The sequence below is a fragment of the Trachinotus anak genome, unplaced genomic scaffold, assembly GCF_046630095.1.
Source record: "Trachinotus anak isolate AG129_WGS33_773 ecotype Australia unplaced genomic scaffold, CSIRO_AGI_Tana_v1 ptg000019l, whole genome shotgun sequence".
NCBI classification, from domain to species: Eukaryota; Metazoa; Chordata; class Actinopteri; order Carangiformes; family Carangidae; genus Trachinotus; species Trachinotus anak.
The window spans coordinates 16,329,432-16,356,846 of record NW_027273870.1 but is presented as its reverse complement, the minus strand read 5'-3'; the positions used below and the strand labels follow the sequence as shown (position 1 = coordinate 16,356,846).

General features: G+C 41.7%; 1 protein-coding gene across 9 annotated transcripts in view; it reads right to left on the bottom strand.

The window, feature by feature from the left end:
• klhl5 (kelch-like family member 5) overlaps positions 1-27,415 on the bottom strand; it is a 50,870-nt gene that overhangs the window by 17,093 nt on the left and 6,362 nt on the right. For 3 of the 9 annotated variants that reach the window (XR_011694275.1, XR_011694277.1, XR_011694276.1), the window contains exons 1-3: positions 10,474-11,352; positions 5,736-5,924; positions 100-236 (exon numbers count right to left, since the gene is read on the bottom strand). Coding sequence is in view for 4 of the 9 variants with exons in the window: in XM_071503113.1 (XP_071359214.1) it covers positions 100-236; positions 5,736-5,924; positions 10,474-11,084 (937 nt within the window). In the remaining 5 variants the exon portion in view is untranslated. Of the gene's footprint in view, positions 1-99; positions 237-5,735; positions 5,925-10,473; positions 11,353-27,415 lie in introns of those variants that run through there. The other 6 variants (XR_011694273.1, XR_011694274.1, XM_071503113.1 and 3 more) reach the window with 2 other exon arrangements.

Sequence of the window (27,415 nt, the reverse complement as noted above, 5' to 3'; positions counted from 1 at the left end):
CTTGGCTGCATCAGTATATCACAGAATGTAATATTTTCTAGAGAAAGAGAAGGGCCTGACAGTGTGTACTTTGCTAATAAGGCAGATATGTGTATATACCTGTATATGCATACTGCACCAGTACCCACAATGCATCAGGGTCTACTCCCTCCATCTTCACCTCATCCTGCTTAGCCTCCCTCACATCACTGGTGAACATGGCGGCAAAGTAGTCGGATACGGATGAGAGGACCAGCCTGTGAGGGGACAGGGTGTCAGCCATCAGTCAGAGAGGATGCACAGCTGTAATGGAGGAACAGAGCACTCTGACCTTGGTGACAGGACGAGTCTGGACTGTCAGGGAAAAGATGCAGAACAGAGATGGAAAGGGCAGCCCGGACACAATGACACAACTAGACAACGCACAACATTCATCCCGTATCATCTTATTTGTCCGTTGTTCAGATAGCTTTGGTAACCCCCTTCTCCCACACCATTCCAACATCAGATAGGACCATTTCTGTAATTTCCTAAAAATGACGATCACCAGATTGGTGACGTGAGATAGGAGCTTAAGATTGAACCTCTCTCTAGCTCTTTTTCTGCATTTCTTGCACAACTCTTTGTGCCACTTTTTGAACAATGGAAGGCAAGACTATGAATGTCTTCCTGGAAAGACTGAAAAGGTACACATCACCCCCCCTCTTTATGACAGCTAGCTTTTCACTCCACCTTACAATGTGGTCAGACAGCACTTATTATAGTTCTAGTAGTAACTACTAGAATGTGTGAAAGTCTACGGCTGCATGACTTAAGGTCACAACAGGTGTGTGTTTTCTACTATAATCTACCAACAAACATCAGCAAGAGTGGAAAGTCAGCACCACCAACGTGGGCTTATGAGGTAGGAGTGCTGCATCATGAGATTCAAGAAGGCTGGAAAGTATCTGGTAAGTGTCAAAGGTTACCACAACAGACTAATTAGAATAATGTTTCGTCACGTAGGTGTGACATTTTCCACTCATTTATACAAGAGTGAACAAAGAATTTTTTTTTCTTATCTGGCTTCTATTCTAAACCACTGACAGATTTAAACTCAAGCCCCTTAAGACCCCTTCACATTAATGTGATGACAATTTAACATGTCAGCCTCTTGAATGAATAAGCACCTTGGTCACGTTTACATCAAGGTCACAACTGCAATCTTACTCAGTTGGACCATATAACATTTCCCTAACATTTGCAGCACAGCACAAGTTTGAATAAAATGTACGTAATTATAATGAAGTAATTATTACAGCAGTAGAGGTTAAAAAAAAAACAAACATGTTTGCACTCTAGACAGGATTAAATTGCTCATTAGTGCATGTAATATTGAAGTCACCTGACTTCCCCTAAAGAAACAAATCCCGTCAGAATGGGACTCTCACCATCTATATTCCTCTCTGAAAAGATATTATTAGAGGTAGAGGAAAGCTATGCAAACAACAGCTTTGCATAAGCCTTGGGCATCTCCAGATGTGTGTACACACTGAGCATATTGAGGATAAAGAGCCTGATTGCTAATTATTGTTTCCCACAGCCTAAAGACATGTAATCATATGGATTGATTTATTTGGCCAACAGTCCAAACCCTAAATATAATCAGTGAAAATAAATTAAATGATTATTAAAATAGTTGCACATTTATTTTTCTGTCTATTGTTACAACTCCAGTCTTAACATACTGATATTCTCTGAAAATGTTATATATCTTACGAGTGGCAAAAGAATAAAAGAAATAACACTAGGCCAAGGTGCCCAAAGGTTAGTACTCTGCGCATTTCATCCTTTAACTCTGCAGATGATCTAGAGATGTCATGTGTCCTGTGTTAGGAGTGTTTTTACTAATCTGCACTTTTTTCATGTCTTTAATTACATGACTTGTTAGTTAGATTTTTTTCACAGAATTCACAGAAATGTCCACACAAAACAATATAAAAGGAAGACACAGTCCCAGTCAGATCAAGCCCTGGCATGCTCTATAAAAGAGCAAAAGCCAGTTCCTGCAGCCAGACAGGAGATTATTCAATTTGCATGTGTCAGTCACAGCAGCTGAGCTCATGGGGGAGGACAGACAAAAAAGAAAGAAAAAGAGAGAAAGAGAGAGAGAGAGAGAGAGAGAGAGAGCGAGAGAGAGGGAGAGAGAAAGAGAGAGAGAGGGGAATGGAGTAATGGAGAGTGAGGCAGATGAAGGACAGAGAGGTTTTATTTTAAGGTCACTTGTTACTTAATTCTCCGCCACAGCGGCCCATTACCCTTTCATGTCACCATGAAGTTAATCACACACACATAAACATCGAGGTATTAAAAGAAGTCAGAAAGTAACTGTTTTTAAATATCTTATATGGAGTATTCTTCATTCATTGCACTTGCAGATGTCTTTGTAAATGACTGTCTGAAGGATATATCGTCCTTCACATGACTGCAGGGTTCAGTATTTTTGATGTCCAGTCCCAAATATGGCCTATAAGTAAACTGAACAGGCTCAAGCTCACATTAAAGCTCTGTTTAATGCCCATATTAATAGACTTTATATGTTCTTTCTGCTGAGTTTCTGCTTTCACTGTTTGTATGGCCTTGTATGGCCTTCTCTTGTACGTGGACTTGAATATGTGTGTGTGTGTGTGTGTGTGTGTGTACTGAATATGTATGAGTTATGTACACGTGTATAATCTCATTACTGAGTGTGACACCGGGACCTTGATAGATAGCCTGAGGCATGGATGAGCTGTATGAGTGTGTGTGTGTGTGTTTTACAGAGAAAGATGTCAAAGATGTGTTGCTGTGAGAAAGTCACAGAGCATACAGCAGTGGGTTATTTACACACAAATGTGCTGAAGACAGAGACAAAGCAGACAGTGTGTCACACCATAATGGAAAGAGCTGAGAGAAGACAAAATGCCAGAGTGAGGAGAGCAGGAAACAGATGAGATGGACTCAGGAAAGGAGGGCAAGAGCTGGAAACTGAACACTGTGTCTGTTTGAGTATGGATGTGCTGCTTGGTACATAGATACAACAGTGGAAAAAACAGAGAGAGGAAAAACAACAGGAGGGCTAGTTGGAGAGACTTACTTCACTATTCTGACTTCAACAGAGCTATAGGAGATGTACATTTTTAGTCATGCTAATGGCGTGGCTGCAACATGGCAACATGTTGGTCTGTCAGTTAGTCGTTCCACCCCTTTGGTCCAGACTGAAATATCTTAACAAACAAAACTGTGTTGGATGGATTGCCAAGGGATGAATCTAATGAGTTTGGTAATCCGCTGACTTTTCATCTAACACCATCAGCAGCTCACAGTCACAATCAAAAAACAACAACTACACGAGCAGTTCTCTCCAATCGTCACATACTAGTGGCTGTTTTCAGTTCTCCATCCTCAGGCGGCAGTAATGAGCCTATTAGTGCATAACAACGAGGCGAAGAAGACTTGCGCTGTACAAGAAAACTTCTTATGCTTTATTTATGCTTTATCACTATTTATAAGGAGTAAAACTCTACCTTCACTGCAGAGCAGCGCTCAGCTGTTTCCCTGAGTTTCTATGGGGCCCTCTGGGACTGGCTCTCATGCAGTGGACTGGACTGTCCAGAATAAGGCTAGCATCACTGTAGCCTCTTAGTTTTGTTGTACTAAAATGGACCATAGTATGCACTTAATGGGTCCCAGAAGCATATCTATTGATCTACAATAATGGCACATAGAAGTTTCTGAATGAATATTAACTATAATCATTGAAGGTAGTGCTCTTACAGAGGTTTCCAGATGGGGTCACAAAAATAGATTGGCAAGATAATGTATTTTTATAGGGCACAGCCCCGGAGACAAAAAGGTATAATTGTGCACTACTTTTTAAAAGTACATATAGAGCCCGAGTTTTGCTCAAAGTGTGCTGCTTGTAACAAGAAATAAACAGCTATACTATACACACAATACAAGTGGCCTATTCAGCATGTGCAGTGCATTTGTTTGGGTGTACATGTAAGACGGAGAGAGACGGAGAGCAAGAAGGTGTATGTTTTGTTCCCAGAAAAGCACTTTTATCCTACACATACAATAAATCAATTCCAAACAAAACAAGCACTTTCAAGCAAAGATGTCTTACTCTCACCCTCTTGCCAGCACACACAAACACACACTTAACACACATCCACACAACTTCAGACATCGACACACTCTTTCACATCCACCATTAGGATTCTCATACAGCAGCGTCTTTTGTTTGTCACCATCTGTGCCTGGAGGACTAAATCAAATGAGGCAGAAGAGGAAGGCAGTGAGAGAAAAGGAGTCTTTCTGCTGGTGGAGGGCCGCTCTTCTGTCTCATCCCTGTGCAGATGGACCCTGCTGCTGCACCAGTGGCCACATGCCCAGAGAGCAACAGCGACAGAGCAGAGTGTAGTGGGGGGCTATGAGGTGGATGACAGACACAAGTGTGTGTGTGTGTGTGTGTGTGTGTGTGTTTGATGCATGATTCAGAGGGTAACTTGACTATGTGTGATACAGAGAGACTACAAAAATAGAAAGGGACTTTTATGAGCGTGACTGTGGTTTTGTTGCTTATGTGAATCTTTCTTTCCAAACAGCACGCTGTGTGTGTAGTATGTGTCATCACCTGTGTGTGTCTGTGTATGTTAACTATATTGAGATGTTGTGGCATATGTGCAAGCACTTCATGCAAGAGTTGGTGCTAATGCTTCCGCATGTGTGAGCAGAGTAAAAACTTTGATGTATATGTTTGATTTAAAGCTGCCACTGATGGTTATTTTCATTATTGATTTATCTGCTGATGACTTTTCTAAATAATCGATTTATATACAGTTTATTTAATCATCAAATAGTCAAAAATGCCCATTATTTCTTGCCTGTCCCAACGTGTTATCTTGTCCAACACTAGGAACACAAAGATACAATTTGAAATGATATGAAAGAGACAAAGGCAGCAAATCTTTATATTGAAGAAGCTGAAATCAGCACGTTTGGTATTTTTCCTTGAAAAGTGACTGAAACTATTAATTATCAAAAACAGTTACAGATTAATTTTATGGTAATTAACAATTCCATGAATTGACTGATTGTTCCAGCTCTAGATGGATTTATGTTTCAGGGTGCATTTGCATGTTTTCATCAGTACCTTCTACATAATGTAAACATGTGTGTGTTAACATTTACAGTGTGTATGCCTCATAGGGTGCACAGCAAGTATAGGCAGTCCGCAACATAGTAGCATCTGCCCTAAAGCAACACATCTTTACAATATGATGTAGTTAAAAACGGCTGTTTGAACCTGCCTTCATTTCCACAAAGCATGCAAAAAGCCGCTTTGGTTGATTGTTGATGTCAGCTAACCTTTCATTCTGCCACTATAACAAAGGTATTAAGCAGGTTTACATACTGAAATTATGAGTTAATTAATTGAGAAAACGAATCAACTACAATTTTGATAAATTAATTAATGCATTTAGCAAGTCATTAGCAACCAAAAGTGGCAAACACTAGCTGGTTGCATCTTCTTAGATGTGAGGATCTGATACTTTTTTCTGTTTTATATCATTGAAAACTGAAAATCTTTGTGTTTTAGATTGTACAAAACCAGCAACATGAAGACATCACTGATAATAAAAGTAACCATAAGTTGCCACCCTTATCATTTGCATCTATTCAATGTCAGTCTTTGCTGAATGTGTAACATAACAGCATCTCTTTGCTCCTACCTGTGTGCAGGTATCCGCCTGTCTCCAGCCACCAGTATGACATCACACAGCTGGCGGCTCCTCAGGTAGCCCTCCATCTTACGGAAGGTGAGATCAGCGTGGGACAGAGCAGTGAACATAGACTCCTCTGGACATGCACATGGCTCCATCGACATGCATGAGGATAGTGTGGCACTGCTGTTAGACGTCCTGTATGCACACAGACACACACAGACAAAGACAAGCATTCACACAAACACACACAAAGACATGGACAACCAGAGACAAAGACAAGGAGAAAGAAGCTTTGAGTGCATGTGTTAATGCTGATTCTCTTATGTTCAAGACAAAGAGACAGATGTGTGGAGAGAGCTATACCAGCTGCTCCATGTCTTCCATGTGCCATCATTTTCTTTGTACCATTCCCTCACACATATTCGCTCTCCCCTTCACTTTTTAACAGGGTTACAGTATGTCGCCAGGAGCAGACAAAAGCTCTTTAATGGTCCAATTACTAGGAGTAAATGGCCAGATAAATTTAGCCCACTTAAAAGAGACGCTGCCAATTAAATAGCTGTGGGAGCTGAGCCCATAGGATATGCAGTAATTTACTCTGCTCCCTGATGGCAACCAGTTTCCTTGTATCTATACCAACAACGGGAAATGAAGCAGGGTTTTGAGCCAGGAAGGCTTCAACATTCGTTATTCACTGGTGGAAGTGTTGAAGCCCAGGGCTGTTACGTCTTATTCTTCCAGTCAGAGCTGATGAAGAGAGTGTGTGTGTGTGTGTGAGAGAGAGAGAGAGAGAGAGATGGAGAGAGAGTTGGTGTGTGCATGTGCTCGTCAAAGTATACCTACCCTGTGAATCATCATCCATCACGGCTCCCAAACCAGCATTTAATTTATGAGAGCCGGAGCTGTGACTTCCATTTTCTAATTTAACAGTAGAAGTGGCAGGACTAGCCCTCCAGCACAAAGAGATAAGAAAAGGAGTGATACTCCACGGAAGATATCACTTCAGTGCTACAGTTAAAGAGAAATTGTCTCCTCTGATTTATAATTTCTGTCCATGTTTGCAATTTAGTTGCACAATACTGTTTTCCTGTTTCTCCATATTGTTGTAACTTTAACATTTCTGTCTACTCTGCATATGTGACATTTCCAGTTAATGGGTTTTGCTGTGGAATTTTTCCTTTTGGTTTAATGAATATTTTTGGATGGAGCACATAACTACATGTAATGTGAAAGGAGTTGCTTGTAGTGACAAATCCACAGAAAATTATCCTCCAACTCTGCAGAGCTTCATAGCATCTTTTAGATTTTCCCACTGACATCTTTATGGTTTTGGTTAACTCTCAACACTCTCATTAGCATTGTTTGAAAAAGAATGCCCTAAAAACTCACTATACACTGCCCTGCCCAGCATCAAACACAAGACAAACAGGTAGAGACTAGCTGGTGAACATAGTGGAACACTTAGCAATTGAAGAGCCAGATATTTCCCTCAGGTGTTGGTGAAGACCAAAAACAGAGATAAAAGAAGAATGAAACCTGGACTAATATTTGCCCGGTGGCCATAAAGATGATTCCAAATGAATGATAATGTTGCCCTGTGTCTTCTGGATGTGTAAAAAGGTCACTATTTGCTAACAAATTTGCCATATCAACTTAAACGGTGATAATATATGTTGTTTGCAGCTGCAGTTGTCAACTAATAATTTATTGCATGTTTAAAGCTCTCTGAGTCACTTGAATTTAAAAGTAATCTCAGACACTGTTAACAAAAGTTACAAAAAGTATCATGCACACAAATTGGCTCGTGTGTGTTGCTGCTGCTGCCTATCTGCTCCAGCAGGAGTCATCTTCACTCTGCTCCTCTTCATCTGTCTTCTGACTAATCTCATCCATCACTCAATTCATTCCACCTCATCCCACCATCCCAACATCTATCTTTGCCTCCGTTTTCTCTCTTCCCCATCCCGCTCTTACCCTCCAAGGAGGCTTTTTGGCTAGCTCTCCTGTCCTCTTGTATGTGTGTGTGTGAGTGTGTATGTAGATGAATGGTGTGGCTAAATACTGCCAGAGGAGATGGCTTTGAAGTGGGGGGAACGTTGCCTTCCAGTCCCCTTAATTGAGCCTGGCAGGCACTCAACGTGGTCAGAGAGGGAGAAATGGACAGAGAGAGAGAGAGAGAGAGAGAGAGAGAGAGAGAGAGAGAGAGAGAGAGAGAGAGAGAGAGAGAGAGAGAGAGGGGAGAAAGAAAGAGTGTGTCTAGGGCAAATCAACACCATGCAGCCAGATTTTTTAAACCCCTGCACCAGGCAAGGACATTCACACAACTGTCATTGAGTGTCTCTCTCCCTGCGTCTCTCTCTCTCTCTCACACACACACACACACACACACACACACACACACACACACACACACACACACACACACACACACACACACACACCCTCCCTTGTGATTAACTATCTATCCTGATTAGCCTGTAGGCTAACAGCTAATGCAAATGAAACTTAGTTCTGTAAGCTGATAGACGATGTGATCATACAGCCACGTTGCCTGCCTGGTCACATGTTACACCCTCCGTGACACACATACAAATGCTTTTGGTTCCCCCATACATTAGCAGGGAAAGAAGAGAGGGCAGATGAATGGACGAGGTGAACGTGGCACAGAAGGAGAGAGAGGGTGAGTACGGGAGGCACACCAGGATTAAAAGGGGGGAGGAAGGGGAGCTGGGTGGGGTGAGAAAGGAGAGGAGGAGATGAGCGGAGCCGAGTCGAGCCTTCAGCCACTCTGGGATTCAGTATGCGTCCCTTCCTGTGATCCCATTTGGGATTCTGCCACCCGTGTTCTTGGAGTATCATACTGTACACAGCAGCTTTCAGAGGGAGATGATGAATAGCAGCACACACATGCACATCACAAAACTTACATGCACAGAGTGCATGAACATGTATGCTGCAGGAACTAATCTCTGTGTTGATATGGCAACCATAACATGTGAAAGGACATGGTCATATCCATGCACATGTATAATACATAATCCAAATCTTTTCAGACTCCCATCATAATTTCTTCTGTGCTTATGCTAATGAGGCAGATGTGTGTATGTGTGTGTTACTATAAAGTCATTTTCTGTGTAAGTGCTGTGACATCAAGCCTTGCATAACAATAGATATTTTCACACAAATGCACACATTTGCAGTGAAAACAAATGGGTTGTAGAATAAAAATCTTCAGACATTAATCCATAAAAAAAAAATACATCTGCGTTTGTGCATGGAGAAAGCTGTTTTAATATGTGAGTGTGTGTGTGTGTGTGCTAGTCCTATGAATCATTTATATTTTCTGATGCATGTCTTGGGAACGCAGAGTATGAGAGGAGGCTTTCAGATGCATCATTATGCCAGGATAGTAAACACACACACACACACACACACACACACACACACACACACACACACACACACACACAGTATATGTCTTCCTTTACCTCCTCCCATTTACTGCTGCATCATAATGAAAAATCATAAATCCAGATGTGCTTAAGAGGAGTTATAATGCCCTGAATGCTTTGTTTTGCCGTCTCCATGGCAACTATTAATTTAAAGCCTTTTAACACTGCTACAGCTGGATGGCCACGCCAATGCAACACACGCCATCATGCATGTGCACACAAACTTGCAGAGCTCTAAGGACTGTGAGTAAAAGCTGGAGAGTCAGTCAGTGAAAACAAAACAATATAAATGTCAAGTACACTATACAGCAACATGCGGGGCTCAGCCCTAGAGTCATATTGTTAATTTGACTCTGAAAATCCCATATTCGCAAGAGTGTACCATTTGTGTTTTGTGTGTGTGTACTCAACAGACACTGGTTGGTGAAGCCTCATTAGGAGGCTGAGGGGAAAAAAATCAGTGGACCACATGCCGTCCCAAAGGTACTCAGCCATCATTTTCTCTCTCCCACTCCCTCATTCTGTCTGTCTGCATGTAATGTGTGGCCCTCCACTACTGCATACTGTCTAAACAGCCTCTTGCTTGGTAAATCCCTCTTGGTAAATCACTTTTTCCTTTATAGTCAGCAGGAGCACATTCAAAGTTTCCACCTGTCCTCTATTTGCACCAGTGATGCACCAACTATTTCATTATTAATTAATCCGCAGATTATTCTGTCAATTAATCACTTTTGAAAATAGTGAAAGTCTGCTATAATTCCCCAAAGCCCAAGAAAACGTAACCAAATGTCTTGCTTTATGTGACCAGCAATCCAAAACCCACAAAAATCTTCAGAATCAGTTGTACCAAAGCATCAAATCATCACATTTGAGAAGCTTTAGACAGTGAATGTTTGGAAATTGTGCTTGAAAATTGACTAAAACGATTAATAGCATATCGAAATGGTTGTTGATTATTAATTTGTTTCATTATTAATTATTATATTATGATTATTTAGTAGATTATTGATTAATTTATGGGGCTGACTAGTTGATTAGTCAACTAATTGTTGCAGCTCTAATGAGGATTATGATAACAGCAAAGTGACAATCTAGAACAAGATGATTAAATGTAACAGCAGAATGATTCATCAAATTATACAGAACTCAATTACTTTTCTCCAAATAACTAACAACTAAGAAGTTTTTCACTTGCACAAAGGTTTTGAGGTGTTTTGTGAATCTAAAAATCTCACCCATGAACTTTTAACTAAAAAGTCCCAAAATCAAACCACCCAAACCTCAGATCCTACCTGCAGGAGCTGGAGTCTGTTTCTGGGTGGTTGATTTCCTCGGCGCCCCCCACTGCCGCTGCCGCCGCCGCCTCCTCCTCCTCTACCCCGACATGAGCAGAGGGCTCGGGTACCAGCTGGGGCACCGGGGCCTCGCCAGGGTGCTCCATGCTGGTCACCGGGCGAGAGCGACGATGCGGCGGCGGGGAGATCCACGACAGCGCTGCGGCGGAGCTCCGGCACTCTGGCTGGCTGAAGGAGCGGGGACAGGAGCTCCCCGTCGCTCCAACTGCCGCTCCTCCCAGCCCGCCCCGACTCCCCGCCGGATCGGCAAACTTTCTGTTGCTGCCGCTGCCGTTACACAGGTTAGACCCAGCGCTGCCGCTGGCTACAAGACCGCCGTGACCCCCCGCGCTGTGGTTTACGTCGGTTGAATTCGAGTTGCCGGAGCCGCTAACTGACGGTCCGTCTCCGGAGCTGCCGCCCGCTCTCCTCCCGGCGAAGTAGTCTCCTATCGGAGGGGAGTGAGGCGGAGGGACCGCGGGGTGACCGAACCACCTCCATCGGATCCTGAGGATCTGCTTCACATCGAACTCCTTCCGCGAAGAAGAGCCCGAGCCGCTACTCGACATTCCAGGGCTCGACACGAGGAAATGGCCGTTAAAGCTCTACGCTGTTGGCGCGTCTCTACTGGCAACCGCCCGCCCGTTACCGCGACTGGAGGGAGCGAGCGGAACATAGCGTAGTATATGGAGAGAGAGAGAGAGAGAGAGAGAGAGAGAGAGAGAGAGGGAGGTCTCCACAGAGTTTTAACATCGGTGCCAAAGCTTTTTCATACACAAACGAAAACCACAAATATTTGATACAAGGACAAATTCATGTCACTGTCCTGCCAAATGATGATTTTTTTTTTTTTTTTTTTTTTTTTAAGCAGAGATGAGTGATGGCTGTTGTTGTTATCATCATTACTCAACAGGCTAGACAATCAATCAATATTCTTACTAGCAGATGTCTTTGCGCATCAGTCTGTATGTGTGTGTGACAGAGAGTGTTGTTTGGGGTTGGATGTGATGAGTCGATCAGTAGATTAACAGAAAATAAATGGCCAACAAGGCTGCAACATAGGCTGGGGGAATATGCCCAGGGGCCCCAGACCTCCAGGGGGCCAAACAGCCCTATACATTGATTGTGGGCCAGGTATAAGAGAGCTGTTTGGTTTTCTGATGCTCTGTGAGGCTGTCATCTATAGTATGTAGTGTCCACTTGCAGATACAGGCGCCAAACTGCATGTTTTTGACACAGCACCGTCAAACATGTCAATCGTGGGGTGACTGCAGCTAACAATTTTCATTATCACTTAATCTGTGGAAATGGTTGTTAGTTTCAGCACTAGTTGTAGGCGATTACTCATATTCAGGACATAAATTTGTTCACAGTCACATTATTGTGACACATTATTATTCACCTCAAAAAGAGCATGTCCACGTGAAACTTTAGGTTTAGGACTGCATGAAGCAGATCAGGTAAGGTTATGGTAATAATAATAATAATAATGCCAATGCAATTTCCTGATTAAGGACAAAAACACTTTTGCGTGTGTATGTGTGTGTATATGTGCGTGTATGTGCATGCACGTGTGCCAGAGTGGGTGAAGGTTTGTGAGGGTACAGCGATCATTACATGTTGAACAAAGACTCTGAAATGTAATGAGGCAATGGACACATCCTCTTTATCATCTTCATTTCCACCCTGTCTGATCACTGCCTCCTCTTTGATTCTCTCCATGTGAGTCGTCCCCCCACCCCACCCCCCCAGTCTTATTGCCTCCAAACAGTCACACTTTGTTTAGACGCCTGGCTGCAATAAACAGATGTGTGGATTTGTTGTTTGAATCACCACAGCAAGGGACCTGAGTGTCCTTGAAAATGAAATTTCTCTTGTGTTCCTCCCACCATCACATACACATGCCCACACACACACACACACACACATGCACACACTTACACCTCCTTCTCTTGCTCTTTTGTGCCATCTTCTTCTTTCCCTGTTTCTCCATGAACCATTTCATTTCTCTGCTCTACCCATTGCTACACTTCTTTCCCATACACCTATCCCCCTCTTCCCTCTCTTGCATCCATCTGCAATGCAGCAGCTATTCATAGACAATAATGATCAGTGGGAGTGGGTCCTGTGGGAGCCATCCCATCCACATGCCTGGGGCACCCAGCAGACCAGCAGCAGACCTTCCGCTGTAACCCCAGGATGACCACAGTATGTGCCGGGGCCATGGAGCCAGAAGACAGTGTGTTCTGGGTGGAGGCCCACCAACAGGACGGGAAGGATGCTTTAGGAGCTCCACTCTAGCAAAAATCAATACATCAAACACCCGAGGTCAGTTTATGAATTACACAGATGGGAGATGTGTAACTCATAAATTGGCTCTGCAGAGGAACAGCCAGGCTCACACACTCATTTTTTCCATAAATAAATGACCGAACGGAGCAGACGAATAAGGCTGATTTAACTTCTGCCGCTTTTGTTTGCCAGAGTCTTAGAAACAGAGGGCTTTTCTTCAGTTTCAGGATGTAGTGATGGCTGAGTGCAGGACCACCCCGCTGCTCTATCTGATCAATACTACAGAGTCAATACACACACACACACAGGCATGTAAACACACACACACAAGCTGAGGCTGAGCCTGAGAGGAGGCAGGAAAACAAGCAGCAGTAATATTAAGGCAACGAAATAACAAAGGACCAAAGCAGAGGAGTCGGGAACAAGATTACACAGTGAACCTGATTAGACACACATCCAGCTGTGTTTAATGATTTGTATATTTTTTAAATCTAAACTCCAGCTAATTAAAATTAATAAACTTGTTAGAGACATTCTGCCTCACCACAAGCGGACTTTGTTACCACCTACATGGCAACTGTGCAGACCATCACAACACAACAAAACATGTTATTTTTCACATCCAAGAAGATTTTCAATCAGGAGGCGTTAACACTCAAGGTGTACTTTATGTCGTATGGTTAAAATCTTATCTGACAAAGTTAGGTCTGACAGAAATATTTTGGATAAACTGTCTTGAAACACCTCAGGGTTTGGGCTTGAATGAGGAGTTTGGCTTGTATGTTATGCTTTTTATCTGATATATTCTTCTATTGGAACTGTGATGGTTCTGCAACACTACGCTGGACTACAAAAATCCTCCTGTGTGAGCTTGTTTCTGGGACACACGGATGTTTTGCATTGGGGATAATTACCTAGATCTATATACACCTAAGTGTTCTTGCATTCTGTTATTATACCCTCATGCTGAGATTACTGCAATGGTTCTCTCCTAACCGCTATAAATCACTAAACAATTCACTGACTACAGACTGTACAGAGTGCAGCAGCCAGACTACTAACAAAAACTTAGAAAAGAGCTCATATTACTCCCCTCTTAATGTCTTTACATTGGCTACTAGTTTATGACAGAATCAATTTTAAGATTTTGCTCATTACTTTTAAAGCACTTCATGGCCTGGCTCCAAACTATATCTCTGAATTACTGCATTTGTATCAACCTGGACGCAGTCTTAGGTCCTCGGGCAGGAACCTTTTGCCAGTTCCCATGTCGAGAGGTAAGACTAAACGGGGACAGAGTTTGTTCTAGAACAACCTGGCCGATGAACGCAGAATTGCAAAATCAGCATTTTATTTTAAATGCTTTAAGTTTTTGAATAAATTGTTTGTCCTCTTTTATAGTGGTTCTGCACAATCCGTTTTTATTGCAATCTCTTTTTATTAGGCTACCTTGTTCAATTTAGGCGAATATGTCTGGATGTGTGTATGCAGGTTGGTTTATGTGTGAAATACATGTGTAGCATATTTTATGCTTTTTGTTTACCATATTGTCCTTGTAAAGCGCTTTGTAATCTCTGTTTGACACTTGCTATATAAATAAACTTTATTTTTACTATATTTATTATGCCTGAATAAGGTCCATGATCAAAAACTTGTGAATGTATTAAAATAAACTGTAGTGACACTAATGTGCAGAAATGTTAAAACTTAAATACTTTTCTGTGCATAAACTCTGCATCTGCATCAACTTGATCACGTTCCTTACTGCTGGTGGGTCCCTACCTAACAAGTGGTTATGCGTCCACATCCAGCTGCCTCATGTGGAAAGAGGATGGATTTAACATTTCCCTCATGTGCTGTTTATATCTCATTGCCCCTGTATTGAGAGGTTACCTGGATAACTTCATAATCCTGCTTTTTAAATTTCCTCCCAGAGAAGTTCTTCCTCCTACAGCGCCCTGCACACAACTTTAACACAACTAAAGACCCAGAGAGTAAACCAGCGCATTTCTGCAACACTCAAGGACGGAAATGCCGTCCTGTTACTGGGGGAGGCTGCGAATGGGGCTCTGAGGGGGAATGAAGCTGAGGAATGACGGACCATTCAGCTCTAGTCTCCTCCAGTTGGATCTAATCATTGGTCACTTGGCAGGAGCCTCCTTGAGCCGCCTACTGTTATTGGTCTCCTGGCTGTGGTAGTCCGAGGCAATCACTCAAAACTCTCTGGCACCGCTTTATGGCTCTGCAGCACTTTGGACACACACACCCACACACACACACACACACACATAAACAGAGACACACACCCAAGAAAATGACACCATGAAATCCCATTCACACACACTTCACACTCAATAATCATCCTGTTTATGTGCATTCACACATGCAAGCATGCATGCACACACAAGCACACATACACACACACAAATGGCACCATGCAATCCCATTTACACACACTTTGTACTCTATAAGCATTCAGCTACAGACACACACACACAAATACAAATACAGAGCCAAATAAAAACAGGTAGCAGTCATCTGGGGAGAGCTGTCATAAAAGATTTTATGGGGCTAGAAAGTGAAACATTATCTGTCTGGCCCGGCTGTGATGATCAGCTCATCTCTCATGACTTATGTTCATCCTCCAATGGCCTTCTTCCAATTTCGGCCTCTTCCTCACTATCCCTGTGTCTCTATCTTAATGTCCTTCCTCTTCCTCCTTTCTTCTTCTTACTTCTTCTTCTTACTTTCTTTTTCTTCCCTACACAGTGCTCACTTCTGAAAACCTCCTCTTCCCTTCGTTTCCTCCCCACCCTCACTCTCCCCTATTCTCCCTCAGTCTCCTTCCCAGCCTCAATTTCCTTCTCCCCATCCCTGCTATTATACTTTGGCACACAAGGAATGCGTGTGTTTGGGTGTGTGTCTGCATGTGTGTATGTGTGTGTAATTGTGGGTCTGCGGCAGAGATTCCCTGAGGTGGAGACCTGCAGGGACGAAGCTGCAAGAGCCATTGTTTTATATAGGCTCACAGTCATACACACATCATTACTTGTGTGTAAATGCCCGCATATGCCTGCACCCGCACACACACACACACACACACACACACACACACACACACACACACACACACACAGAGAAAGCTCATAAAACTATGAACCATGTACCTACTATACATTCTGCATGCATATACATAAAAACACACGGAAGCACTTTGATTCAAGTCACGGCCCCAACATCACACACAGACAAAAGAAGTCACACACACACACGCACACACACTGTGTCTGTTGTGTAATCTGAGTGTTGGTTGGTACTGTAGCTGCAGGCGAGTCCGTCCTTGAGACTCAGAGCAGGCTCAGACTGGCCAAGCAAATAATTACCTCTCCACATTGACACACCAGCTCTGCCCAACACATGAATGAGAGGGAGACAGTGCGTGTGTGTGTATGTGTATACGTGTGTTTGTGATTAAATATTATTATTAAACAGAAAATGAATTTTACACTGCCAAGAAGGCTTGCTGTGTGGAACGGGACCCGCGGTGTGAGTGTGCATGATTACTTGTACATCTATTTTTGTGAGGACCAGTTTGAGTTTTAAACAGTGAGGACATTTTTTGCAAAGTGGGGACATTTTGGCCGGTCCTCTCTTTGAAACAGTCCTTCAAAGAGCTGCTTGAGAGTTAAGACTTGGATTCGGATCCAAGGGGTTAGGAGCTAGGGAATTCATTCTGGGCAATGAGGGTCCTCACAAATACAGAAGTACAAACACATGTGTGTGTCCAATTTGAATAAAACGCAGACCACCTTCAGCTGGTAATTTCCCTCTTATCCTCCATCACATCAGTCGATAGCAGAACCACACAGATCAAGGATGGTATTCCTTGCGGTCTGTGCGTGTGTGTGTGTTTGTGTGTGTGTGTGTGTGTGTGTGTGTGTGCAGAGCTCTATCTGCATTCAGGGAGTGTGTGTTTTAGCTCCAGACGGACTACGCTGTCCCAGTTTTCCGAGAGGTAACTGATAGGAGAGATGAAAGAATGAAAGAAACTCAACATCAAGCCATCAGCAAATTTAGATTCCTCACTTTGCTGCTCCTCCCCCACCTTGTATTTTCATATTCTTTCATCACATGCACGTGTTATAGGACAGAACGCACCCTGTAAAGTTCATGTGGGGGATTCAATCTTGCAACAATAAGAGCAAATAGTGCATCCGCTCACTAATGAGTGGAGCGGCTCGCCCATTTCTTTAACGTCTCCTCTCTGCTCCTCTTTTGATCACCTCCTGTATTAACCTCCTCCATACATTTATTAATTTTCTCCTCCCTTTATGTCCCATCCATTACCCTTGTTCTCTCATTTCTTTTCTATCCTCCCCCTCTAAGAGATGGATCTACTATGCGAGAAAAGGTCAGCATTAATTATGTGTGTCTTGTGTGTGCGACTAGCAGACAGTTTTGAGTGCAGATACAGTAGATTGTAATGAGTGGGAGGAAGAGAAAGGCGGACTGACAGAGAAAGAGGCAGAGAGAAGGAGAAATAAAGCCTGTGATCTGGGAGATGGGAGCACAGTGGGCAAGGATCAGAACACCCAAACTACCCACAATTACATCCATGCCTTGCACTGACAGGGGGAGGCACATGCACACATACACGTACACACATGAACACACACACACAAACTCTTTCTATCTGATCTTATACTGAAGCAGAACCCTTCCATTCTGCTTCCCCTTCACATAGCAAGACTGTGACACACTTTTACTGCCATGTTTTATTCAACACAAATGTAGAGAGAGAAAGATGATATTGAGTGTTAGTGTGTGTGTGTGTGTGTGTGCGTGTGTGTGTGTGTGTGTGTGTATTTAAGTGATTGTGTATTGTATGGAACTGTTTTGCAACTAGGTCTGGGAGGCAGAGAACACACACATAACAAACACACACTCACACTCACACACACTCATATGCACACAAGGCTTTGGACTACCCATGTGTGAACCAAACTGTCCAATTACTTTGATCCATGCCTGTTGCTGTGGGAAGAATAAATAGTTTCTCCCTTTTTGCCTTAAAGCACATCACCTGGGTGCACACACACACACACACACACACACACACACACACACACACACACACACACACAAACTAACATACACAAACATACCATAATGGCTATGTGTTGGCGTGCCAACTCTGGTTCCTCTAATTGCCCGTGAGGATGGAGAGAAGAAAAAAAAAAAAAAAAAACAAGGCACGGAGAGAGAATGCAAACTGCCAAATTTAACCACATTTGTTGAGCTGTGCATCTGTTTGGCAACTCCAGAGCATGAGGAGGAGGAGGATGATGATGATGATGATGGGAGCAGCCCCAGCTGAAAAGCAATGGTTTCTGGCTCTCATCCAATCTAATCAAACTCCTTGTTATATCAGGGCCTGCCCAAACACTCATCCACATACGCGTCTTTTGCGAGAAGAGGCAGCCATTGATCTGTCGTGGCCCCACATTTGGCCTTGGTGTGCGTGCCTGTTCACCTCTGACATTACATTCTGCTGCTGCAGGACAAACAGAAGTTTATGAGCAGGTGTTATGAGATTATATGGCCCTGACAAATCACACTGCGCCCTGCAGCAACAGCAAATAGAACAATGGCAACCTGAGTCTATCCTACAACATCTATGCAGCATGAAAACCATGCTTAGTCCCCTACTAGTTCCCAAAATATGAAATACAGCACTGAATCAGGATGTTCTGGTGCTAAACCATGTGCATCTCTGTCCCAACTGCAGCCTGTCCAAAATGTAGCACAGAGATGATATCTCTCCTTTACTTGTCTCCCCTCATCTGTTACCATGTGAAAAATCAAATACATTTTTGAGATTCTTTTATAGTAGATTTGCACAATCTCGCAGTGTCATTGCTGCTTTCAGACTGTGGAACCGTTTACTCCTCACTGTCAGGTCCTCTCCGTCTATTGCCATGTTGAAATTCTAGACATATCTTTTGACAACTGCTTTTGAATCACACAGGTGTTGGTATAACTTGCTAGCTTTTACTTTGTCTGTTTCATTTTTTTATTTCAATTATCTTAATGTATTTTTAAATTGTCATATTGGGTTTTATAAATTGACTAATATTCACTCCCCTCTCAGCACTGTCCTGGTTTCCCCTAACTCCTAGGAAAAATATCTGGCTCTTAAACCACTAAATTCTTCAATATGTTCATCAGCTAGTTGCTAACTTTGTCTGTCTTCTATTTAGGTTTTTTTTTAAGGTTTTTTTTCGCTGAATATAGTTGCTGGACATTGACAACAGCAGTGAGATGGAACCAAAACATGATTGGTTGAAATTGCAGGCCATAAAAAACAAAAATATAAGCTTCAAGATGTTCCGTAGATCTGAGAGGAGCAGTATTTGGATCACAATTCTCTGTGGGTTTGTCACTACAAGTGATACCATTCACATTACACACAATCATCTGATCCATTGTTAATATAAAGTACTGGGTAGAGCAACTTTAAAGATCAAAGTCATGCTGTGGAGGAGAAGAGAAATTAAAAGGACTAAACTAGCTTCCATTAGCATAAAAGATGGTGCAACAGTATTTTAAGGAACAGCAGTGTAGAGTTATGCTAAGTAGGTGTTGGTTGATAGATTTAACAGACACATAAACACAGATAAACAAAGCACGCTAATAATCAACCCACTGCTTTTCTGTAGTCAGTGTTTCTCACAACACGAATCCCATATTTACATAAATCATGTGTCTGCCTGCAGAATGACACAAACGATCACTAATCCTTCTGTCTGTGGGTGTGTTTGTGTGCGCACACATGCACATGGTTGTTTGCCTCTGTTAAAATCGCTGAGGCATGAAGTTTGCAGCTGCACACAACAGGAGATAATACACGTCCTGCATTATTGATGGGAATGAAAACAACTCTATTTTTTCTTTCTGCTCTCTTTCTCTGTCGGAAATTTGTCCCTCCTCCTCTCTCTCTTTCTTTCTCTCCGCCCTCACCCATTTGGCAGTTTAACAACTCTCTAACGACAGCAACACTCAACTGGTCCCTCTTTGGTTTGGTTTTGCAAGCTTACACACATACTGTACGCACACACAGACGCACACACAGCAAAAATAATCTCTATTCTTAGGTATAAAGCAGGTGTGGGTTTGCTTTGGCACGATGCACTCAGGTCTTAGTGTAGGACAGGTGGCAGGCGGGAGGATAGCAAAGTGCTTGCTGTGCAATTCATCGTCCCTCTACCTCTGTCACCCCCCCCCCCCTTCTGTCCCTTTAATTCTCCATAGCTCTTTTTCCCATTTCCCTACTGACATTCTTCCTCCATTTCTGTCCATGATAACAAACCACACTTTTCTTTGTGTTATTTTCCCCCCTCTGCTTTTCCCCTCCATGCTACAGTGCCTTCTTCTTTTCCTGTTCATCCTCCTCCTAAATGGACAGGCTGCTGAGTGAGGAGAGGAAGTAGAAAACACGAGGGAGAGAGATGGAAAGAGAGAGAGAGTATTTATGGCCAAAGAAAGAGCAGGCCTTAATAATTTACTCTGTCCTGAAGCCACAAGCCAATCACAGCCCATCGCTCCCATAGAAATGAGAGAGAGAGTGTCACAAGTAGTGAGAGAGAGAGGCTGCTATGTTGGTACTGACAGTCCCTCGATACTGCAATAAATTATTTGAGGTGACACATTGGCCTAAAAGCTTTGAAACATTCTCTATCAAATGAAAACTGAGGCATCAATTAAAGTAAAGTAGAAATGAACAAGAATTTCATACATTAATTGACACACATGTGAGCTCTGTGGCAAAACCAGTGTGTGAGTTTGAGGTTTTTCACAGCTATTTTTGAGAATCTCTCTGAATAATGTGAAACATTTATAACAAGGATGATGGTCAACTTGATTTGGATGTCAGAGACATCGTAAATCTCTTGTTCAGGAAGCTGTTTTACACAGTGGCAGAGAGAGCTCAGCACACAGCAACCTCAAACTGCATTAACTGATTTTTCTGGCCAGTTGGGGGCAGCAGAATAAAAGACTGACAATTATCACCATATTAAGTTTTTTTTTTTATACATCTAGCAGACATAGAGCAACATAAGCATCCATTTGTGATTTTTGGCATCCGATTAATCTAAGTCCAACATAAACTTCTTTTAGCTCTATTTTGGTCTCCATCAGCTCCTTAGGAAAATATTGGGCAGTTTAGCTGCCAAATGCTCCACTGTGTTCACCAACTATAGTTGGTAAGTATTAAGTGCATTGTTAAGGATAGAAGAAGCTTGTCATGGTGGTTATACGTTAATAGAACAATTGTGGTCATAGTTAAAAGGAACACTGAATGTCAGTTTGAAATGGGCAACAGTGGTCTCCACTGTTAAAGCCCAATGTTCGACCTATCCATCCACCCCAATTGCTTCCCTATATTGATTTTGCCCCTATAAAGTCACCTTACTTCCTCCTTTGCTCCTGTCATAATTACTACAACCAACACAACCTACAACTTTGTCATTTTAACATAATCATGTTTTGGCATTTGTTGAAAATACTGATGCTGTTTCACATGAATGCTAGATGTCGCTTGATAATAAAACACAACTATGGGTAGTAAAAAGGTTCTTGTTCAAATGTGAGGTTGTTGGTTTTTTTATATATAAATGTGAGGATAGTCTTAGATATCTATGAGTTACATCCATGTAGCTTGTTTTTTTTTTTTTTTTGTCTTGTCCTGTTATTCACTAGGAGGCTACTGTAGTTTAGCCACTGTGTTTGTTTGCTTTCATTCAGTGTGATTGAGAGCAGTCGTCACAGTGAGCAGAGGGTTTGCAGTGAGTGGAGATGACTTTGCTAGATGTCTGTTACTGAAAAATGGCAGATTACTGAGCCTTTGTCTTCACTATCACTATCAACATCTCTGCTTGAAACGTACAGTAGGAGAAAAAATAGGCAATCAATCATAGTTCATATGGTCCTGATGTGGTTCATCTGTTAACACCATAGATCATAACATATAGTTTTGAGATCACTTACAGCATAGCTTAGGTGTCTATGTGCATAGGCTCTGGTGTTATGCTGTAATTCCTTAATATACTATTATAAATCAAGCCTAAAAGTTGAAAGCCATAAAAACAAAACACTGAGCTGAAAGACACTACAAAGCTCCACTGAGCTGAAGGGAACTGCAGAGTTGAGTGATCATCATGGGCCCATCACATTTTTCACATAACACATAATCATTTAATCCACTGTTAATATAAAAATGTTAAATTGCACAACTTTAGGTTGTGTAGAGCTCTCTTTGAAATGTTATTTTGCCATATTGAACATCTGTGGTAGGCATATGATTGCAGTGGCTTTTCTATTTATTTACAATCATGCTGGAGGCTTGCACAATACTTAACCATAATGGATACATGTCTCAGCCCACCTTAACCTAACATTTATTTTGTCTAAAATGGACAGACACCTAATCTGTGCTCAAGGCAGTTGCAGTGAAAACAATTATGGAAACCAGTTTTCCCCTCAATTACCCAAACATTCTGCAATCAACTCCACATTTTTTCCCCAGTACTCTCTGGTTCATTGTGCTCCCGCATGTGTGAAAGAAATAGATAGTGCCTGTGAAGCATTTTTAGCCTTTGAATGAGGCAGGGCTTTGTCCAGGAAGCTCTAGGATTGGTTGGTTGGAGGAAGGTCACCTTACCACCCCACTGACCATTGATCCATAAACCTATGAGACAACAGAGTCACAGAGGGGAGGGAATGGGTTGGACAGACGCAAAAATGAAAAGAATGAAAGAGGTAAAGGAATAGAATTAAAAGGTGATCAATGAATACTAAAATCGTGGTTACAGACGTACTGTAGTGCAATTCCGGCTTCATCTGTACCCAAACGTCATCTCAGTCTCAAACCAGTCACGGCCCATGAGTCACCTAGTCGATACCTGACAAAATCTGGATCAATTCTTCACTTAGTGATGGTGTTTCAAAGTGATGCCTCTGTATTTATTTATTTTTCTTTATTTTGCTAAAAAAAAAAAAGAAGACAGAGGTGGATGAGAAAAGGAGAAGTGGTACATAAGGTGGCCCCTCCCTGCGCACTTTCAGCACTGTTTATGAGTGTATCTTTGATTACCTATAGTCACTTTCACTGCTGTAACCTGCATAACCAGGGAGGCAGGGATTTTTGCTATCATACCCAAAAAAGCTATCTATCTGCAAATGCAAAACACTGTCTCAAACAGGCTTTCAGACATTCCAGATACAAAGTGTAAAGGCTTAGTTGTAAGTTTTTTTTCCAGTGACTATCTGTATATGAAGAGAAAAATTCTCAATAGACCAAAACAACTAAATGTAGTAAAGTACGGGCTGGAACAGAAACAGACAATTGTAGAAGAATAGTAGCAGTACTGGAAAAGACAGACTGACAGGAAAGTAGAAACACAAACAAAATAAAATAACTCCTGGAATTCACTAGCAATCAAAACAGCTAAAGGAAAATTGTGGTATTTTTAAAACTGGGTCTGATTCTGCACTTGGCAAACAGAGATTTGGAGAAGTCCAGCAAGACAACATCTATCAGTGCAATCGGTATGAGCCTCCTAAAATCTTCCAGTAAACTTGACTTACATACATAATTTCAAACACTCAAAATAAGCACTGAGAGTGGACCCCTGAATTAGTAATTGCAACTGTCTGCATAGGGATCTATGTACTAACGGGGCAACCTGCCAGCTAACTAAGCTGCACATTGATCTGCAAACACTAGTTTGTTTACCTGTGTGGATGAAGAAATAGCAAGCGAGACAAGGTTTGTTTAAGTCTCTGTCTTCTAAAGAAATAAAGAAACTTAAGTGCAACTGTCCTGTGAACTTACGCGGTTACAAGATAGGCAATTCAAACGCAGAGAGAAAGACAAAGAATCAGAATCAGCTTAACTGGCCAAGTATGTGTAAACAAAAAAAATCTGACTCTGGGTTTTTGTTGCTCTCAGTGCACTTACACACAATTCCAAGAACAGTTTTATGACAGAAGAAGACATACAACTACAAAACCCAGACAAAGCTGAAAGAAGATAGTTATACACATTTAACTATTGTGTGCATACAATCAGATAAAAAAATATTTGTATATATAAATACAGTTTATTCATAAAAGCAACAATGAACAACAACATACATCTACATTCAAGTCAAATGTATGAGCGATTTGTATACAAGAATGTAGTGCAGAGTGCAAAGAGTGCTGAAATAAATAGTGAATGAGTAATGTAATGACAGTGATGATATATATGTATTTATTCAATTGTAAACTAATATGATTTGTAATTTGTAGATAAAGTAGATGTTTTAGTGTTACAGGGTTATTGCACAGACACTATAGTCTGTGATCCATCTATAGTTCATTTTCCAAAATGAAGGCAGAGGCAGAAAAGCAGAAGTGTATCTGTAAAGTGTATAAAGTGTATCTGAGGAGCTTCTGAAGCCTTGCACTTTTTTAGCCCGATGTTCTTGGGGCCTGAGTTTGCAATTGCTGAATTTCTGCAGCAGCGGTGGCGAGAGCAAAGTTAGCAAGCCTCATAGTCAGAATGGTGTGTTCGAGGGTGGTTTCTTAAATGTACTTTGAATTAATTCCCCTGTGTAGGTCACTTTCATTTAAAACCTTTTAAACTGTGGATGGTGGGCCATCTGCATTCAAATAGCCAAAAGTAAGTTCCTGGTTAATTGCAGGATAAAAAGAACATGGCAGGATGAAACAGATTTAGAATAAGAATGAGTGGATGAAGGTTGTGTTAATGATGAGGAGCAGAGGAGGAACAGGCAGGAGGCCTTGTTGGACAGAGTGACTAAGCATTAATCAGCAGTAGGTGGGATAATTACTGGAGGGGGGGCATTTAGAGGACGCTGATACTGCAGCTTATCAACTCGTAACTGGTCCTCAGTACTTCATATTTTAGCACAAGGGAGCTTTTAGCATGCACGGGGTTTATTGAGAGGGTGAGAGACTGAATGAAATCAAAGGATGACAGTGGAGAGCATTTAGGATACGTGTGTGTGTGTCTGGAGATCGGTGATAAAATGTTAATCAAACTGTAATGGCTTAAATGTTCTCACTGATGTATGATTATCATTATCCATGCCAAAAACTATTACAATTAACAGTGTAGAACTAACCTACCTCCGCTGAATAACAGGATTTTTTTTTTTTATATCTAAAGCACAAAACTAAATTTCACAGAAAGTCAGTGTCACTGAAATGTCAAATCTACCAACCAAAACATCTGCTTGCTCCGTTTCTGGAAAACTCATGAATAGCATTATCCTAAAATAAAATTCCTAAAATAAAATTTGCCCTCATGCATGAGAAACTGTGTGTGTGTGTGTGTGTGTGTTTTTGTCATTGAACAAGCTGTGCTACAAGACGTGACAGGAATAGTCAGCTCTAGAAATAACACGCTATTTACAAACCAGGCAGAGAAAGAGAGTCAGAGAAATTGTGTTCATCTTTTAGTTAGCTCTTACAGCACATGCTTGAAAAGCTCTATAAATAGCAGGGTCATCGTGGCACAAATAATACCTACACTCACACACAAATATAAATTCCTCTATAAAACCAGTGGCAAGGCACATTACTAAAACATTGGTAGTTCATCTTCACTCACTAACAATGACTCATTTCAGGCCGTAGAGGAATTTGAGCACAAACATGATGCTACAGAAATACTTTGAAGCTCAATACAAAATAATGACGTCACACGGCAGTAAAGTCAATGAAACTTAAGACTCATTAAACATAATTTCACTAAATTAGCGCAAACCTAAACTTTAACAGACTGTGACAATATAATCTCAACTCAGAAGGCCATTGAATAGTTTTCAGCTGCATCTTAAGGTCTGCATCTGCTGATGATACTGACTCAGGTGTTAACAAATTTCTCAGATTTGTTCATTGTTCAGCGAGTTCTGGTGTTGTGCCAGCTGCCAGCTGTTTTCATCAGTGGAAGACACGGTCGACTGGTCCAAGCTCAGTTGGCGTGATTAAGAACTGGGGTGTCATCTTCTTAGTATTTTTTTTAGCTGATTTTATGTCATCATTAGAGAGATGACATCACGGAGGTGACATCAGAAAGACGACAGGGAGCAACACACAACAGAGATCGTCAGCCAGACTCGACCTGGAGACATCATGGCCACGCTGTCACCTCCGAGGCCATGGGAACGCCCTTGCTACTTGGCTACATCCATGACAACGGACAGAAAAATGGTGTAGAAGTGTAGATGAGATCAATGCAGCTGTAGAAGTTGTTGTAAGTCTATTGCATGAAATTACTGTTACTGTTAAACTGAAATATTTTGTGTTAATTGAAAATGATGCTGTCAGGGTGGACAAGAGTTCATAATCCTTGTCCATTGTAACCTTATTCTTGTAATTGCATTCTGTGTCTGTCTTTTACAGAAAACTGGCTGCTTTTCTCCTTGGATGTGAAGTGGAAATATTACAGACTATCATTCTGGACGAGCAGTAAAGACTTTTGGATTGACTGTTGCAAGGAGAGATCGACTGTCTGGTCTTAACAACTGATGTGGGTATATGTTGTGCCTATTTATCATGCATTTTATTGTGCTGTTATGTTAATGTGTTTTTATTGTGTTTTTATTGTTTGTATGACACATTTTTATTGTGCATTTTTATTGCAACCCTGCCTTCAAGCTTGCTTTTCCTTTCAGGACAATAAAAGTTGATGGTGCACGATGGTGCAAACCAATAAAGCACTTAAAGTAGAAAGTGTTAATACTAAGTCATATCTACAATAACAGATTTTTTTTTTGAGAATTTTTGTGCAGTTCCCTTTAAAAAAAAAGTAAAACTATGACCAAAATTGTGATTTCGCAAACAACATTTTTACCCAGCAGCCACTGCACAGAAGCACAACCACTCATTTGTTCAGTACAGGCACACTTGAAAAAAGGTGCAATCGGAGCACATTGATTTTTCCTCATGTTAAAAAGCTTTTATTGACATGGCATTTGCTCACCAGAAAAGGTTATGGCAGAGGAGGGAAGAGAGTCAGGGAGAAGGTGAAACATAAAGCGATACAAAAGAGATGCAGCACCGTGATGGTTCGGAGCTTCCTGTAAATTCACCCCACTTTAGCCCACTTTAGTGTGTGCGTGTGCTTTCCTTTGAAAGTGCAGTATGGCCTCGCCTCACATATTCTCTCTCTCTCTCTCTCTCTCACACACACACACACACACACGCACACAAACAAACAAACATGAAAAGATGTGGCTAACTATGGCAACCTTGAGATTCTGAGAGAGAAGGCAAGAGAGGCTAAATAACAGTGAGGAAGGGAAGAGAAAGTGTCGAGGTCATACTGCACTCAGAGCACAAACAGATACTGTAAAACACTCTGGCAGATAAGAGGCATGAGCACGATAAGGCTGGAAACCTTCATCACCTTTAAAGATTCGCTCGTAATGATAATCTCTTTGTGAAACATCGTAACTTCTACGTAAAGAATCATAAAAACTTCACAGTGGCTTTGTCTCTGGAGAGCTAAATGAAGCCAGTGCTGACACAGCGCTAA